The sequence below is a fragment of the Nematolebias whitei genome, chromosome 6 (genome assembly GCF_014905685.2).
Source record: "Nematolebias whitei isolate Nwh7 chromosome 6, NemWhi1, whole genome shotgun sequence".
NCBI lineage: Eukaryota > Metazoa > Chordata > Actinopteri > Cyprinodontiformes > Rivulidae > Nematolebias > Nematolebias whitei.
Window position 1 is genome coordinate 32,033,966 of NC_056503.1, and position 18,599 is coordinate 32,052,564.

An 18,599-nucleotide genomic window follows, 5' to 3' on the forward strand; every position below is an offset into this window, starting at 1 on the left:
TATATATATATATATATATATATATATATATATATATATATATATAATACAATACAGCAATCATTCCTAACAGTTAACTAGAGAAATTGCAGTTCCTGCAAAAATGCAGTGTGAATGCTTATTGCTGAAGAACTTGCTGAAAAACATGCTGAAATGTAGCTGAAATTGAATAACGAGCCTAAATTGGCAGTATAAAGCAGAAAGAACATATATTTGCTGAATTTGGTTTAAATAAGCAGAAATGAACATAAGGAAATTTGCTTTAAAAAAGCTGAAATTAGCACAAAATAGCTGAAAAGAAGCTGAGAAAGCAGAAAAAGGCTTAAACTACTAGGACACGGAGAGAGCACAGTTGTGCCCAGTTAGGCTGAAAGAAGCAGAAATTAGCACAAACAAGTGGAGATTATTTTAAAACGAGTTGAAATTTGCACACAAAGTAACAGCTGAATAGTAGCTAAAAAAAAAAAGGCTGAAATTACCAGAATGAAGTGGAGAGCACATTTTTGCTGAATTAGGCTGAAACAAAATGAGTGCAAAAAATGTGGAATTAGCTGGAAAAGCTCAAATTAGCTAAATAGTAGCTGAAATACACTGTAAGGAGCATAATAAGAAATTAGCAGAAAGTTACACAAAGCACAAATGTTGTAGTTATAAGAATAAAGCAGAACGGTGCACAAAACAGCTGAACAAAAACCAACTGAATGTAGCTGATTTTTTTTTTATTTGCAGAAAGCTGAAAGAAGCTGAGCCAGAACAAAATGTGAAAAGAGCAGTAAACGGTTATAAACACATTTAAAGAGTTGGACGCAAAATGAGCTTAATTCATTTTCTATGAGAAAAAAGTGGAAGAAAAGGCTAAATATTCCAAAAAGCTAAAGTTGCACCAATACCAAAAGTCAGCAGGACTGTCCTGAAAAAGCTGAATGTTTGGATTTGATTTGTTGAAATAGCTTGAAAACTGGGGGACGAGAGATGCCGAGAAATGTACGGTAATAGTTTAAAGAATCCATAACAGTAAATATAAACAGTATTACAATAGTGTGAATGAATAAGCATTCACAGTATTAAGGCACCAGTCAGTCAGTAAGGCTACATATACACCGTAGAAGCAGAACGTGGACTCTGTACAAAAATATAAAATCTCAGATCGTCTTTTCACCTGAGTTTCCCTTACTGTTGATGATTTTCTCAAATTTACTGAGATGTTCCCGTCTGGAAAATGTGAAAGTCTTTCCAGGTTTCCTGATTTCCTGAGTGAACCCCGTCAGTGTGGGCTTTGCAGAGTCCGAGCTGAACAAAAGAAACACCCTGAAAATGATTCTTTCCAGTTTATTGCAGTTCTCAACATGAACAAAGCAGGGATTTGTTAATGAGGTTTTGAAACTTAAAACGGCATTCCTCAAATATAAAACATGGTTAGTTTCCAGTTTCCTTGCTCAGAAAGCAGCACCCAGTTTGAAAACGTGTCAGTTCGTCGAACACAAAGAGAATCTGTGGAGCAAACGATAATACTTTGTAAACACTGATACGCCCTCCTTCCCTCTGGTATGTTTGCCTTTTGGAAATGAAAAATCAAGAGTTTAAATTATATCAGAAATCAAATATGTGCTGCGTTACAATAAAACGTGTACAGAGTGGAAAACTCGCGCACGTAAACCCCAAAAGAACTGCTCGACACCGTCGAACATCTGGAAGACTGAACTCAGAACAGTGTTTTTTGAGTAACCTCTGTGTTGAATACTAAAAGAACGCCCCCAGTTACCCAGATTATTGTTCTTAAGTGCAGCTTTCAGCAACATCCTTGTTAGAAAAATCTTTTTTTTAATTTTTTTTATCAAGTTAAAAAATGTTCTTTAAATGCTAAAAATTTCCAGCGTCATAATTGCGTGAAGCGTTTAAAAAGCCCCAAGAGACGCATCATTTTAAATAATCCAGTCCACTCCAGCTTCATTTGACTCTTCACACGATGGCTTTACTGTAAAAACTCTGCAAGAAAAACAAAATTAGAGACAATTGAACGCCAAATTCAATTTGTGTTAAACTGTAAACCAGTACTTGAAATAGAGGCACTGCTTGTTTTTGTTCAATGGCTTTCTGAAGATCAACAGTGCAACAAGAAACACTCTGAGCTGCTTACTATACAATTAAATGGGAAAAAAAAAGTATTGTTTCAATTAAGAGGCAAACCGTTGGGATTATATCAGTTCATACTTGGGCTGAACTCTTTGGAGCAAGTCCTTTGCACTGGAATGATCAAACGTGTTATAAAAAAAATCGTTAGGCACATCCAACTGTAGGAACATAGAAAAGTCATCCCACAGCCAAAAATAAAAAGGATTAAATTAAGCTCTATTTACACACTGAGTTAGTCAACACTTGGTCATACCAATGTTTTAGTGTTACCGTACGCTTAAAAGTCCAAAGTAGTCCATAGCTAAACAAGTTTCTCGTTGCTTCTTGAGCCGTGGGTCCATTTCACGGCTGCGAGGCAACAGCTGTGTGCAGCCAGGAGAGGGCTCTGCTGAGGGAGGCGAGCGATGGAAAAAGGCTAACTCCCAGAAAACAAACCACAGTTCATGTGAAGAAACTGACTCATGTGATAAAACATGTCTTTCCTCCACCGTTTGTGCTCGTGTTCCCCTGGATCTCCAAATATAACGCGTGTTATCAGACGTTTTCGTTTGCTCGTTCACAACAGAAGTCCTTTTGTTTCCACCTTCGAACGCAGGTTGATACTTGGATCATTGCAGGGATCTTTAAAAAAGAAAAAGTTTCAGAAAGGCTCAAACATGCGTCCCTTAAAAAAAAAACACTCAGTTTTCTTTTTCTTTCTTAGTTTTGTCTCCCTCTTAAGGAGTATTGAGGAGCATGCTGCTGAAGATGTCTATGAGGTTGTCCAGTCCCCACAGGTAGCCTTCCTCCCTGTTGCCTTCAACCCAGTGAGTCCTGTGGTCCAGGGTCATCGGGGCCGGCAGGGGAACCGTCTTCCCAAAGTCGATCATCCAAACTTTGGCCTTTCCGGAGGCGTCGTGCACGAACAGAAGAGAGCTCCCCACAACCTACGAAGGAGAAGCCAGACAGACTCGTCAGAAGATCCCAACAAATCTAAAATAAAAGGAGGATGGGTTCGTTCGGGGAACGGTCGGAGAAAAGCGAGCGTCTCACCTCGTGCGTCTTGAAAAAATGTGACTGCTCGAGGACGCAGCGAAGTTCCTCCAACCGCTGCAGGTAAAGTCTCTGAAAAATTAAGGAAACGGAGAGGACGTGACAAATTAGAACAAAAACAGGAAGTTGCAACACAGATACAAAAAAAAAAAAAGAAAATGTTCTTTTTCTTGCCCCGCAGTCTGAACTTGATCCTTCACACCAGAGGCTGTTTGAACATCAAACATGAAGCAACCAAAAACACTGGAAACTGGAACAATAATTACCTGCCTTTATTAAAAGTAACAGAACCTCTGTGGTAACGGAACAACAGATAACAAGTGACAAAATCCAACAGAGAAACTCACCTTTACCATTTTAAACCTTACACAACAGAGCAACAAGCATCAAGTCGCTGTTCGCCCATTTCTTGTTCAGACAAGCTGCCGTGCGGCGAGAGAGAAACCCGAGACAATAATTGGTCCCTAATCTAACAAGACACTAAGTGAACTAAGTGAACGAGCACTACGAGGTGGAGTTCAGCACTTTTGAACTGTTTGTTTTTGTAGAAATGTGCAAGCGGTTTGCTGGTAGCAGCGTCAAATTTACATTTTCATTTGAACTCATTTGGCTGGTTCTCAAAACTATCTCTCAGGTCAGAGGCAATGCGTTCGACATAACGGGACTTCATCTAGCTACCCAATGGTCACCAATGGTGTGCCACAAGGCTCAGTTTTAGGACCCACTCTTTTTACAATTTATATAAGTAATGTAGGTGAAAACATTCCTGACGCATCCTTGCATCTCTATGCTGATGATACAGTTGTTTATTGTCGAGCTAACACAGTTGCCAATTTTTCCAGCTTCTACAGTCTGCATTTGACACCAATCAGTCGGACTTATTCCATCTCAAACTGGTGCTAAATGCCAATAAAACCAAAGGGATGTCGTTTTCCAACAGAAAATTGTCAGCAACTCTTCCTATCTCATCCATGCATGGTGTTCCTACAGAGCTTGTGGATACGTACAAATACTTGGGAATTTTGGTCGATGCATTTTTAAACCACATATTGAAAACTAGACAAAGAAACTGAAATTAAAACTGGGTTTCATTTTCAAAAATAGATCTTGCTCAACTCTGAATGCCAGAAAACACCTAGTAACCACTACCTTCAACTAAATCAGGTCTCTCTTGTAAATGAGTCCTCGAGGCTCAATGGGATTTACCCGTCTAAATAAAGGTTGAATGAAAACCTTCCTACAGGCCATTAACTATGGTGACATTATTTACATGAATGCCCCTGCCAGCTGCTTGCAGATGTTGAATGCTGTCTACCGTACCATCACTGCACTCTGTACTCCTTAGTCAGCTGGTCATCATTATTTACACTAAGGCTCTCACAATGGTTCATCTTCATCTATAAATCACTCCTTGGTCTGCTACCTTCTTATATCTCCTCCCACTTGTAACGCCGTCAGTGCAGTTACAGCGTGCGCTCTCAGAACATCATTACCTGCAGCGTTCCCTCAGTGTGGACTGAACTTGGCAACAAGGCCTTTTCCTACTCAGCTCATGCAACATGGAGCACCTTGCAACAAGAACTGAAGTTGTCCACCTTGATTTCTTTAGGGTGCTGTAAACTTTTGATAAGGTCAATAGAAACATCAAAACAAATATGTTCTTGTTTCAAGTATTTTACCTTGTTTTATGGCACCTTGATTTATCGTTTTATAACTCTACTTCTATTTTAGTTGCGTTTTGACTGTAGTTTATATGTTGCCTGTCTAAAACAGGTCTCTCTTGTAAATGAGTCCTCGTGACTCAGTGAGACTAACCTGTATAAATAAAGGCTGAATGAATGAAAAAAACTAAGATACTTGTTTCCTGACATGCTTAAACATTGCTCCCGTTTTTCTTTATATTTCCTGCCCTTTGATTATCGATTTCTTTGATGACCGACCAGAATCTGAGTGTTGCCGTCGACAAAGTCCTCCAGGGCTTGCATCACTTGGTCTCTCTGCTTCGTCTTCTTGAAGTTGGTGTTGCGAGTTTTTTCAGCTTTCTGTGGAAAAAAGAAACATAATTGAGACGGGGTTGGGTTGATAATCCGATTTACACATGGAAAATGATTCCTTTTAGTAACTAATGGTTTTGAATGACACCACAGAATCGTGGGATCACGTCTTTCTTCAGACGAAAATCAAAAACAAAAAATAGATTTTGATACGAGTCTGTCAACTTCATATTTAGACTGGAAAAAAAAGGCACAGGAGAAATTTTCATTTGTACCTTTGAAGCATGCAAATTAAATATTTCACACCCTGATAACCAGCCTGTTGATTTTTCCATACAAACAGCCTCGTGTTCAAACACTGCTTTATAGTTCCACTTTCTCGTCAAACAGATTTCTCCCTCTAATCGTTTACTTCGTGTAGAAACCCAATTCGGGGCTCTGCTCTCCTGAGCAACACGGAGCTACATCCATGCATGTTAACAGAGACCCAACTCTGACCTTGATGCCTTCGATGCGGAAGCCAAGCGTAGCGGTGGAGCTGAGCGTCTCCCGCCACTGCATGTATCGGGGTTTGAGGACCCCCTGCTGAGCCCGCTCCTCCTCCGTCGGGGCCCCGGGGTCCACCGCCATCATTTTCTCAAACATGTCCTTCCGCAGACGTGGACGCTCTCTTGCCTTTTTAAGCTCCTCTTCCAAGTAGGTCCTGAGATGCAAACGACTCGTTTATTTTGGCACTTTTCGTTCACGCCGACTTCAATCCTGTCCTTTTTACTGCATTTCAATACATTTTAAGATTACGCTCGATATCTTGTAAATAAATAGGATAAAACGTGGGCAACAAACGCTCCCTACAGTCAGTGTGGTCTTGGAAAACTGTCACTACCTGCTGCCCATCTTGCAGTCCATGATGGTGGGCGAGTCAAAGCTAACCAGCAGGTCGTCCATTACGTTGTAGTCCTGCTCGTCTCTCTGCACCACACCATAATATCCAGGCACAAAGGGCTGCAGGATGTCGTTCATCAGCTTCTGCAGACACTGCTGCTCACACTCGCAGTACCGCTTCAACAGCCGCCCGTACTCCTCCAGCTGAAAGTTACCTTGAAAAGAAAATAAAGCAACGCAGGGACTTTGAGTTAAGCAGACTTATCTGTTTTTTTTTTTTTTTTACTTAAAGTCACAAGACTGAGCAGCAATCACGAGGTTTAAGTCCTCGTGTTGTTTGTGTTCAGATAATACACATACACCAGAGGTGCGGCTTCAGATTTGTTCAGGAAAGTAGATCATATATAGTATATAACAAAATGGGGATAAATTAAGGCTCCCGTTATAAACGTTACGAGCGTTAAAATGTTGAAACTAAACGTGCAGGTCTGGTAGAAGTTTCACAAAACCCATGTGTTCGACAAGGAGCTCCTGAGCCCCGATATTTACTCTTGAGCGTTGTCTTCCCCGAGCTTTCGCTTTTCTTTCTCACTTGGCTGCAGATTTATTCTTGAAGTTCCACCATGTCTTTCCTGCTTGTCCTACTTTATCATATGCGTTTACCTACAGACTACGACCAGCTAAATAAAAGGTAAATCTTGTGTCTTCAGCTTCTTTGTGGTTTTCATCAGATTCGGCCGAGCGCTTTGTTTACAGTGAGTGCATACCCGCATTTCAGAATTGCATGTGCCAGTAGCCAGTATCTGGAAAACTACTGGAGTACGGTAAATCATTCAAACTGCCCCGTTTGATACAGTTTATAGCATTTTTATGTTTTATTTTTATAGTTAGCAATAAGCAATTCCAACTGTCTAATGGTTGTAAAGTTTGTACTGAGCAGATGACAGATGGTATCAGTCTGATACCAAAGCTCATACTCAATAATCGTCTCGGCACAAAAAAAAAAAGAAACCGTCCAGATGACCCGACTGAACATTGTTGTATCAATCTGATCGTTTACATCTTGGCTACAGTATGGCAGCTTACCTGCATGACCCGCCAGCTGCACCCATGAGCGTTGCTTTTTGAAGGACTCGAGAAAAGGGGACCAGTGGACCATGTTCTTCAACTTGTTCCAGGACTTACTCTGCAAAAAGAAAAAGAAAAAACATCTCATCGTGAATTTAAAAAGTGTGGGTGGTCGCGCAAATGACACATCTGAAGCCCCGTACTGTTCTTTTTGTTTGTTTCTTAGCAGGTCTAACAAAGCACTGGGTAAAACGAAGGCCACAAGAATAATTATTCATTAAAGGAAAGCACACCCTGTAGTGCACGTACACACACACACACACACACACACATACACACATAGACATTGGACAAACCCTCCCCTTTAGCCAAGGCCAGGTGCACAACTATATGCCAAAGCCCATTCATAAAACATTTACTAAAGGCAGCTCGGCGGTGTTGTAAAACAAAACGTTACCGTCTAAAAGTGGATCTGTGGGTGTCAGAAACAGCTATCCGTGTTGAAAACACCAAAGCAAGGACAGAACGCAGCAGGGACTTTGACGTAAGCAAATCGAGACGAACCAGGAACGACTGATTAGAGGTGTGTGGGGAAATCCCAGTGAGAGGACAGCTTTCTTTAAACGAGGATCCGTTGTGTTTGTCAAACAGTTTACTTTCTTCTCAGATTATTTTATAGAGGATTTATTGGCTCAATATTTATTGGCTCTTTGTAGCACTTTGAGATTCACTGTGAATGTAAAGTGCATTATAAAAGTTATTATTATTATTATTAAGTGTAAAACCAGATTCTGTCCCAATTCAAAGAACATAAAAATCTGAACGTGCGTGGTGGCAGCAGGTTCACGCGAGCATTGGAAACATTAAAAATGTGTAGAAACTGTCCAGACGACCTGACTGAAAATTGTTGGATTGTGTACCTGGATTATTGAGCATGGACTTTGTTGGTTTTGAACCAGTTTGACATGACTGTCGACGAGGAAGAGGACCGGCAACTGAGGAGGGGGCGTACCAAAGACACCATCTTAGCACCAACATAACTGGTTTGTTCCACTTTGGAGTAAGCGGTTTGGGGGAAGAATCAGTTTTGTGTTGTGTGTTTCCTTGACTGATGAAGCCTTCTGGATGGAAGGTGAAATGTTTCAGAAAAAAAAAAAAAAAAAACTGTCCAGATGACCTGACTGAAAATTGTTGGATTGTAAACCTGGATTATTGAGCAAGGACATTTTTGGTGTTTTTATAGCGTTTTGTGTCACTCTGCATTCTTTCTCCAGCTGCTTCCCTGAAACTGGAAAAACGTACAACCAGACACAACGGAACCAGGTTTGACTTTACAAGAGGGGGGGGTTTAATGGAGGGGTTTTTGTAACCTACAAGTCGAACAGCTTTGATAAACATTCACTCATATTGTAGAAAAATGTTAAATCTGTTAGCACTAACTGGAAATTAACCATCCTAAAAGTTAAGTTTTCCATTTTCCACGTCTGGTTTAGCCGTTTTTCCTGCCAGTCCTGTTTTCATAACAGAAAAATGTTAATTTTAATAGCCTTAAAGTTCTTTTTTGGAGGGGCTTATCTGAACACCACAGACCTAATGTAACCTCCAAAAGCGGAACTGCAGCTGCTTCTCACCAAACACGACATGGTGTTCTGAACATGGCTGATCCTCTCCTCACAGGAAGCTTTTTATTTCTCCACTAATGGATCCTTTATTTCCTCTCTGCAGGAGGAAGAGCGCCTGGCCTTCATGCCGACCCAAAGTTCTGAACAGATCTGTATTCAACCCAAACCTTTAACCTCCCGGACCCATAAGAGGCTGGAAACAAACAAAAATAATAAAACGTTTGGGTTTTTTTCTATTCAAAATCGGGGCTATTATTAGAAATGAGCTGAAACTGTCAAACCAAAATCTTCAACTAAAATAAAACCTAACAACTAAACAAACTTTGGTTAATGAAATAAAGTGGCCAACAAAATGTTGATTTATTAGATACTAACACTCTGAATCTTACATAACAAGAACAGAGTGCCAAGAGTCTATACAGATGTATGAGTCAAGTTTATATACACCATAACACACCACTTTATTTCTAAAGCTCTTAAAACAGCAACAAGGCCAACCAAAGTGCTGTACAGCCAAAACAAAACAAGCAAAGGACACAGGATAAAATACATAGATCCAAATAGGTAAAGATAAGAACCAAATAGCTAACATTAAAGAATATGGACAAGTTAAAATCAACTCACTCAGTGTCAAAAGCCCGGGAATAAAAGTGAGTTTTTAAACAAGACTTAAAAACAGTGAGAGGGGGAGCCTGCTGACATGCAGTGGTAACTCATTCCACAGTTTAGGACCTGCAACAGAGAAAGCCCCGTCACCTCTGAGCTTAAAACGAGTGCCTGGAACCTCCGAGAGCGCTGTGGGACATATGGCTGCAGCAGATCAGCGAGATAGGAAGGGGCAGAACTGTTCAGAGATTTAAAAACATACAGAAGGATTTTTAAATGAGTTTGAAAGTGAACCGGGAGCTGGTGAATGGAGGCCAGAACTGGTGTAATGTGCTCTCTTTTGCCTGTACCTGTTAAAAAATCGGGCTGCAGCATTTTGAACCAGTTGTAGACGTGCAATAGAGGTCTGATGCCAAAAAGAAGCTCAATGCAGTTATCAAGCCTGGATGTTCTGAAAGCATGTATTACTGTTTCAAGATTGTTTTTGGACAGTATGGGCTTCAGTTTAGACTGTTTAGTTTCATGGAAGGGTCCATCGTCACTCTCAGATTAGTGACAACAAGTACCCGTACTTGTTTCTCCAACGTGGCTAGAAAGGAAAGGTCGATACAGTAGTTCTTGATCGTGCCATTAGGTTGAACGTGAAAGAACATGACTTCTGTCTTCTTCTCATTAAAATTTAAGAAACTTAAAGCCATACTATCTCTGATGTCAGCCAGGCAGTCAAGAAGAGGTCAAACAGAACGCGCACCAGAGTGCTTCAGAGGGAAGTACCGGTAAATTTCACTGTCATCGGCGTAGAAACGAAAAGGTACGCCGTGTTTACGAAAAATAGCATGTACAACTATATATATTTACTGCAGTTTACCAATTTGGTTCCCTTAAAAAACAGAACTAAAGATGGCATTTAAGATTAATGTAATCAGAAGAAGAAAACAAAAACCTAACTTTTTTTTAGCCTTTTAACTGTTTTAATCTAGTATTTACATTTGAAATAGTACAGCCGGTGTTCGATAATAAGCAGTCACACTCCTTGGACTTTATCAGCATGGTGCGCTCCAGTGAAACTCAAAAGCTGTCGTCTCCTAACTGCCGCAAAACGCCGTGTCGTTACTGCAAACGCATAAACGTGTGTTTTATGAACACTGAAGTCTAAATTTAACCTGCTGAGGCTGTATCTGCTGTATTTGTGGACCAAACACAGTCTGTGTTTACCTGTCCAACCCGGACGCGTTTCTTCTGATTTAATGCTCACGAGCAGCAGAAGTGCGCTCCTGAAAGCCAACGAGGCAGGAACCAGAAACCCAAAGCTTCTCCTCTTACATCAGGCTCTCCGATGAGCTCATGCCAACAGCTAAATGTAGCTCTGTGAGGTCCAATTAACCTCTTTAACCTCAAACCGGCGCTGGCAGAAACTACTGTCTGCCGAGCATCAAATCGTTCTTAAAGGAAGTTAGGTGATGCGTAGAAAGCCCGCATGCTTTTATTTAAAGAAGCTCAGCATCCCATTTTAAGCAGAGGTCACATTTCACCCCACACAGTTTTACCAGCTCCACTTTCTCTTTTATATAACTCATGTCTCATAAAGAGCTCTAGTTTTTATTTTTATTCCTCGTTTTCTACGCTTCCCACGGGCTTTCCAGTCATTTTCACAAGTAAAATCCCAAGATTGTGTATTTAAAAACACATTTGCCAGCAGTTACACTCATAACATTTCCACTTTCTTTCCCCAGACTGAGATCTTGGATCTCTAGGAATGTCACCCGAACTTATGAAGCTACAAACACTTCCCTGCTTGTCTCCTGCTTCTGTTCACATCAATAATGGTCGTACTCGCAAAATTTAAATCACCTTCCTTGTCAGTGCACAACGCAAAAGCGATAACTTCTAATTATGAACAAATAAATAGTTGGAAAAAAACTCATCCGGATTGCTAATTTACAGTCATGCCGGATAACTTACGGGTCACATCATCTCCGATAACCCAAACCGGTTCACTGGCGTTTGGTACAATCTCCCTTCGCATCTTCGTTTAGAATAAACTTAACGTCAGCGAACACACTTCACAGCCCGGGCAGATTTAATCGCTGCTATCTGCACAAGTTTCCACGTCTTACCTGGCAGACGAACGAGCCCAGGAAAGAAGCGCGAGCACGGCCGGCACAACCGGCGCAGGCTGTCCCCAGCAAAGTACAAAGAAGGACGTCTGCCTCCCCGCAGGCCTGACAGACTCAACGGTTATTTATAACTCAATTTAACCAATTAGCTTTGTGCTAATGTGCTGCAGTCAGTCTGTAGCTGTTGAGTGACAGTCTTCCTCTGTTCACACTTTTTCCCTTTTGCCGTGACATCTTTTTGACACCTAAATTCACAAGTTATCCCGTTTCAACACTTTCACACTCTCTCAATAGTTGAATCTTTTTTTGCCGGCATCAAGTGCATCCGTCTCCTAACGTGCAATTTTCCTTTTTACCTGCAGTTCATTTTATCGTTCACCCTGTCGCCTTGCAAGAGCAAATCATGACACAAGAAACCACCTTTTTATCCTCTCACTGGCTCTAATCCCCACAGGCCCAATTCTGAGCCCCATTCCTGACAGATTCGTGATGAGCGTGGGGGTTGGAACCGCAGGCCTCCTCGTACCTTTCCAGAGTTCTTTTGTCTGCATGACAAATATTTCTGTAATGTACGGTACTTAGGAGGTGCATGTGCAGAGACAAAGAACCTGTCAGACAACAATCATCAGATACAGGAATGGCAGCATTTGAATACACTACGGCCATTTTCAGATATTGTTAGAGCTCCTTTGTCAGATCGACCTCAGACAAACCACATCCCTTTCCCCTCCGTTGTCAAGTCTCCAGTTTAAGCAGCTCGGCTGCGTCGGCTGATGAACGTACAGAAGATGCTTCAACACGTTTAGCCTTAGCTGTAATCAAGAGATAAAACCAACAAATTATTAAAAAACACAGCATAAACATTGATTAGGTTGTCCATTAAATGGCTTATTGTTAGTGTTTGTGTATATTCAGGCTCACAAGTTTCTGCAGCTTTTATGTTGCGAATTAAAACCTGAAAAGTTTAGGAACCACCACTGGGGATTACGCTCGTTTTAAACAATTGTTTACATCGAGCAGCTACAGAATAAGATTTCCATTCCCGCATAAATAAACCAATACGTTCCTGCGATGGGAGTATTTGTACATGTGGTGACGCTCCCGAACCGAAATATGAACAAACGGCGCGTGTTATTTTGTTGCATGCTGTGCAGTAACTAATAATGCACAGCTCTAATCTGTGCGCTCGACATATTGTTTGGAATTTAAGACACAAAAAATGAGCACGAGTTGAATTTATTATGGTAACTCTGCAGCATTGTGGGGGTGTTGTGTAGCCCAGACAAGTCAGCCTTTGTGTTCCGTGAGTTAATAAGCATGCACGGGTAAGAGTAATCATGATGTGTAGGCTCCGAGCTTTGTTGTAACTGCTTTTGTCTATGTGGCATATGTGCCAAAATTACACTGTTTTTCCTCTTTACTTCTGTTCCACTGTGAAGTCTGCTTCGTGTCCTATGAGAGGAAATGATTAAACTCTTAATAAAAGTCATTAAAAAGAAGTCCCACAGTGGAAGAAGCTGATAATATACAATGCTTATTGTTACAAAAGTATTTACATATATTCGCATCTAATAGCATTCAAATGTCAGGGACAGAGTAGATACAGTCGATGAATAAATAAAAACACAAGACAAGGAGGAGAGGAAAAAAAAAAAAAACACCATATATGGCAAAAGGCGTTGCCTAGCGACCGGCTCAGCCTTCAGCCTGATTTTCCATGACACAAACACACGGCTCTGAATGAAAGACAGCATAGCTGCGAGAGAGGAGGACTGTGCGTTCAAGTATCCTCTCACGTCACAGAGCAAACAAACCGTGGCTGTAAGGTTTGGCCGGGAGCAGACGGCCGAGACGGAGTCACTTCCAGCCCGTAAACAACAAAAACACGCCCTTGTTCTGCTCGTTGCAACAGAGCTGTACGGAGCCGCGAGAGGACAACGCGTGCCCATTAACGCCTGCACTTATCACAAGCCACAAAACGACATCATTCTGGGTTTTACGACAGCAAGAGGGTTGCTCATTTCCTGGACTCAAGTACAATATCCTCAAAGTTTCACCGTCTGCTGACCCGTGGAGATCGTTGCCGTAACCTGGAGTGACAAAATGTGCATTTCTACATCGTAGACCCATTACCGGGTGCTCAAAATCAGCCCAGTGCTTTTTCTTGACACTTGCATGTTTAATTGAATTTTAACTAATCTTCAAACAAAAAAAAACAAAAAAACATTTTCTAAGTGCAGGTTTGAGAAAAAAAAAAAAGTTTTATAACACTGAACTGAAGCTATTGTATTGGTGGAAACATCAGTGGAAGTGACTGCAGGCTGAAGAAATGCTACAGGTTTTAACACGAGAAGTAACTGGTTCAGCTGAGGTATGTGAGCAAAGCTTCACACTGAGAATCTGAAACTGGGAGAAAATATAGAAGGCAGGTTTCTGAGCAAACATTAAATAACTGCCAAAATGTGATTTTTTTTTAAATGTTTTGGTTTTTATGTTTATCACCTATGATAAAAATAAGCACCAATTAACCGCCATTAAGTCTACTGTATAATTAAGTTGTAATAAAATGAGTGAAATCAGCAGAGTCACGTTTTGTTGCCTGCAATTACGAGTCGTTTGATTACATTCGAACGTTGGCGAGTCCACCTCAGACGGTCTCGGACCGATGGATAGAGCCGGTAAAATAATCCTGGGATGTAAACAGAGCCGGAGGAGGAGGTCCAAAGAGAAAAGGTAAAGTTCTTCTGAAAAAAAAAACAACAACTGTAAGAACACGAGTGGACAGAAGACAGAGTCATTCTGGGGGAGGAACTCGAGCAGTGGACACATTTGAAGCAAAAAGTTGGAGCTAAGTTTTCGAGCAAATGTTGAAATATTTCAAATCAGCTGGAGAACTTCTCCCAACAGATCGCTGAAATTTTTTAATTGACATTCCACAGCCATTTCAACTACTGGGAAGTATTCTAATTGTAAAAAAAGACTGATCTGCATTAAAATTATAGGGTTTATGTTTTATTTGTCTACACAACTATCCTATCACAGTTATATTATTATTTCAGTTGAGTTAATATTGCATAAAGTCAAAGCAACATACTAGTTTCATATAGTTAGGCTCACCAAAAGACTTTCATGAATATTTGGGATGCACGATATTGGATTTTTGACTGATATGTTAAAACTTATTTGGCCGATAACCGATATCAATATTTTTACCCTAGACCTACTTACAGAGACTACATAACTTTCTCTGCTGTGGAATTAAAATACATTATTCTGCTCTTTGTCAGTTTGGCCTGCTACCGAATTCAGATGCCAAAAAGGAGCTGAAAATGATGCAACACTATATAAATGTATAATATATACTAAAAAACCTCGCCTTTTATATCGGTGAGTTATTTTGATGGAATGGCCGATGTCCGATATTTAACTTTATCGCCAATATCGGCCGATACGGATACCATGCCGATAATATTGTGCATCCCTAATGAATATATATTACTTTTTTTTTATATACTATACAGAGAAATACCCTGATGACAGTGGAGCGGCCATTGTGCAATAAATAAAATAACCTATATAATTAAAATCTTTGAGTACAACTTGTGCCAAGGTTGTACGTTCTGCACAAATCTGAGTGCACTGCTGTGTAAAAAGTACATAAAGCTACACATTTGTGATAGATGTAATTTTTTTTTTACATAAGACAACGAGGTGCAGATAAAAAACGAAACAACTGATTTCAAGGTTCACGTGATGCCGAGACAAGAGACAACGCTGGAAGGCCATCGTCAATGGAAACCGTTCAAGCATATCTTTGGTCAACAGTGTGACAAATATTCCTGACTGAAACGGGGGATGGGGGAGAGATACCATCTTCCTACTAAAACCTCCAGAGTGCTACATCTTCTATCTGGAGAGGAAGAAGCCCTAATCACAGGATGTTTCATTCCCTTTTGATCGCATCTGTAAAAAGTTTATTTACTGGACTCGGATGACAAGCCAACAAAAAAATGTGCTTGCGCAGAGTTTCAATGACCCCTTGGTCGATGGAGTTCACCAAAGTCAGGCGATTCTGAGGCACGTTAGCGTGGAAGCTGTTGGAAATAAAACCCTGTTTCTTCTTCTTTGGTTTAACTGCGCTCAAGTCATCCGAGCCGATCAGTAAATCTGACGTAAAGACGGATCGTCTCAGCCGTTTTGTTTTACATCATCACAAATTCCAGGGAGAAAACAACAAAAAAAATCTATTAGAAGACAGCGGGGCCTTGTTTGTCCACGTCCACACTATGAATGCGTCACGTTCTGGGATTTAAGGCTTTGAAAGCTGTCAAAATATGTAGCTTTTATTGGGGGGGGGGGTGTTGTGCGTTGAAGACAATTTCTACATTAAGTTATTGTTTGGGGTTAATGTACTCAGAGTTTTTGTAAAAAAAAAAAAAAAAGTTTTAGAAAGCAGCAAATATCCCTCACCTTTGTTTACAACTAAACTCACGGACATCGAGTTCGGAACATCTCAGATGATCTGAGCTCCAACTTTAACTTTCTCCAGTTCCTCCCCCCAAAAATGACCCCACTTCAGTCCACGGTCGTCCTCGTAACTTTTAGTCGTAGAACTAACTTGACATTTTCTCTTTGGACCTGGCATCTCCGATTCCACCGTTCTCCTTCTGACTCGGTTTACATCCATCACTTTACTCACTATACCTGTAGCGCAGCGAGACGATCCCATGTGTTCTCCTCAGTGTTCATACGTAATCAAACCACTCATAACTGTTGGCAACAAAACACGACTCCGCTGATTTTGCTCATTTGTTACGACTCCTGGTAGTGAACGAGGGGTATTTAGTGGTTATTTTTATCCTAGATTCAACACATGTACTTAAAATCCAAATCAAAACATTGATCATTTTACACCGACGGCTAACGTGGCTTTAAAATACCACTGACACAGATTGGACCGTCCCGAGTCTGTCCTGACAGAGACAGATGTGACGAACTGTGGGTAAATGCCTGAAGACATCATGGAAATATCTACACACGTCCTCTGAGCTGTCTGATGACTAAAAGTGCATGCGACTAGAAACGATTGTGTAAACAAGATTTTAACATCTACAGTCTGTTTAGTAACTTACTTTTCAAGAGCAGGTTTATTTAGGACATTATAGTCAGTTTGCATCTGGTTTTATGGTCTATTAAGGGGAAAAGTGGCCCTAATTGGCCACCGTCTGTCACGGTAAACTGAGGAATATTTGCATTAGTTTTGTTTTGGCAGCTGAAGCTGCAAGACCTGTTCATGTTCTTTTGTTTTGGTTTTATTAATAAAGTTCAGTTCTTATTTATATAGTGCCAAGTCACAGCAGAAGTCTCAGGGCACTGAACAGAAACATTCATATACATAAAAACTTAACACTATTTATCTGAGGAGCAGACTGCTTCGAGTCCAACTTCATTGCAGACTCATCTTGAGCAAGCATGAAGGCGACAGTGGAAAGGAAAAACTCCCTCATGAGGATGAAACCTCCAGCAGAACCAGGTTCGGGACAAGCGGCCATCTGCTTCGACCGGCTGGGTTTGACCAGTAGTTTAAACCTATAGCAGCATAACAAGCCAACCCTAACTATAGGATTTATCAAAAAGGAAAGTCTTACGCCCAGTCTTAAAACTGGACAATGTCTGGACAGAAACTGGAAGTTGGTTTCACAAGAGAGGAGCCTGATAACTGAAAGATCCTCCTCTCGTTCTGCTTTTGGAAACTCTAGGAACCGCAAATAAGCCTGCAGTCTGAGAGTGAAGTGCTCTGTTAGGAAAATATGGACCAATAGATCTCTAATATAAGATGGAGCTAGGTTGTTGATGGCTTTGTAGGTTGGAAGTAAGATTTTGAGTTCAATTCTGGATTTGACAGGGAGCCAACGGAGAGAAACTAAAACTGGAGACATGTGATCTCTCCTGCTAAAAGCTGAGAAACAAAGTCAAACTGTTTGTAAACCACTGGTTCTGGAGGTTTCCAGTTGACTCTTACCCCTGGTCCATCGTCCGGGTTGCACGGGGACCGGCCCGAGGACTCGACGTCGCTGCCGGTGTAGTCGTCCTCGGACTCGTCGAAGGAGGAGGCCGAGGAGAGGCAGAGGGAGGAGGAGGAGAGCTTCCTGAAGGAGCGCGTCGCAGCGGGGGAGCCCCCGCAGCCGCTGTCCGAGCAGGGGAACTCGTCGTCGGCGTGGGGGTCCAGACACAGGCCGGTGCTGAGCTCCGTCCCCTGCTGGGAGCGGCTCGGACTCGGGTCTCTCGTTATGATCAGTTTCGGTATGGTTCCCGGGAAACTTTGGCCTCCCGGGGAGCTCTGGTCGGAGTCATCCGCCTCGGCCGGACAGCAGTTGTTTTCCTCGTCGGTTTTCGTCATCTTCGTCCGGGTGTGATCGTCGGTTTTCGTCGTCCCACCGTCCGAATGTGGATCCGGGGGCAGAGTCCGTTCAGTGTCCGGGTCAGAGGTGAGGAGCGGGGTTATTAGGCTCAGACTAGCGGTGGTCCTGGACTCAGACACGAAGTGGTCCTGACTGTTTCCCCCCAGTGGCTGGTTTTCCATGGCCCTGGTCGGGGGATCCGAGGCATTGTCTTCCCTCCCGGGGCTCGGCTCCTCGCAGCCCGCACTGCTGACTTCACCGTTCCGCCTTTCCAAGCCTGACTCATCGGACGAACCAGCCACGGGCTCCCGGTTCACAACGAGCCGGGCGGCTTCGGTGTTCCCATCGCTCGGCCCGGACAATGTCTCGAAACGCCCCGGGGCTGCTGGGTGTTCCCCGCCCGCCGACACGACCTCGTCCCTGGGTAACTTTCCTGCTTTGCGGCCGCGGCCCGTCGCTGTTGGATCCGCGACACTTCCGTAGTCCAAATCCGCTTCGCTCGGGCTCGAGTCCCGCTTCCTCCTTCCCAGACACGAGAGGACTTTACTTCTCATAGGATTCCTGTTTGTCCGCTCCCTCCGTGGCTCGTCGGTGCTGCGAAGTCGACGAGCTTTCTCTGCGCTCCGCTTCACTCTGCCTGAGGCGGCAGTGCGGCTGCGCGAAAGATCAGAGCGAGTTTGGCCCATTCGGGACGCCGTAGTAGTAGTAGCAACAGTGACCCTGGCCACGCCCTCAAAATGAATC

At 42.2% G+C, this 18,599-nt stretch overlaps 1 protein-coding gene across 1 annotated transcript; it reads right to left on the bottom strand.

Annotated features, from left to right (window-relative positions):
* Window positions 1–1,327: 1,327 nt before the first annotated feature.
* Window positions 1,328–18,541, bottom strand: itpkcb (inositol-trisphosphate 3-kinase Cb). Its single transcript, XM_037677805.1, has 7 exons — window positions 17,477–18,541; window positions 7,128–7,227; window positions 6,043–6,256; window positions 5,658–5,862; window positions 5,106–5,207; window positions 3,166–3,237; window positions 1,328–3,059 (listed from the first exon to the last, which is right to left on the bottom strand). The coding sequence occupies exons 1-7, from the start codon at window positions 18,539–18,541 to the stop codon at window positions 2,850–2,852; spliced, it is 1,968 nt and encodes a 655-aa protein (XP_037533733.1). The 3' UTR covers window positions 1,328–2,849.
* Window positions 18,542–18,599: the final 58 nt, after the last annotated feature.

What these genes read in the sequence shown, in the direction of transcription:
- itpkcb (XM_037677805.1), bottom strand. Translation starts at nt 18,541, where the DNA reads ATGGGCCAAACTCGCTCTGATCTTTCGCGCAGCCGCACTGCCGCCTCA. An exon ending in GACTGCAAGATGGGCAGCAG is followed by an intron (nt 5,863 to 6,042) that starts GTAGTGACAGTT and finishes TTTGCATCTCAG; the next exon opens with GACCTACTTGGAAGAGGAGC. An exon ending in ATTTTTTCAAGACGCACGAG is followed by an intron (nt 3,060 to 3,165) that starts GTGAGACGCTCG and finishes TCTCCTTCGTAG; the next exon opens with GTTGTGGGGAGCTCTCTTCT.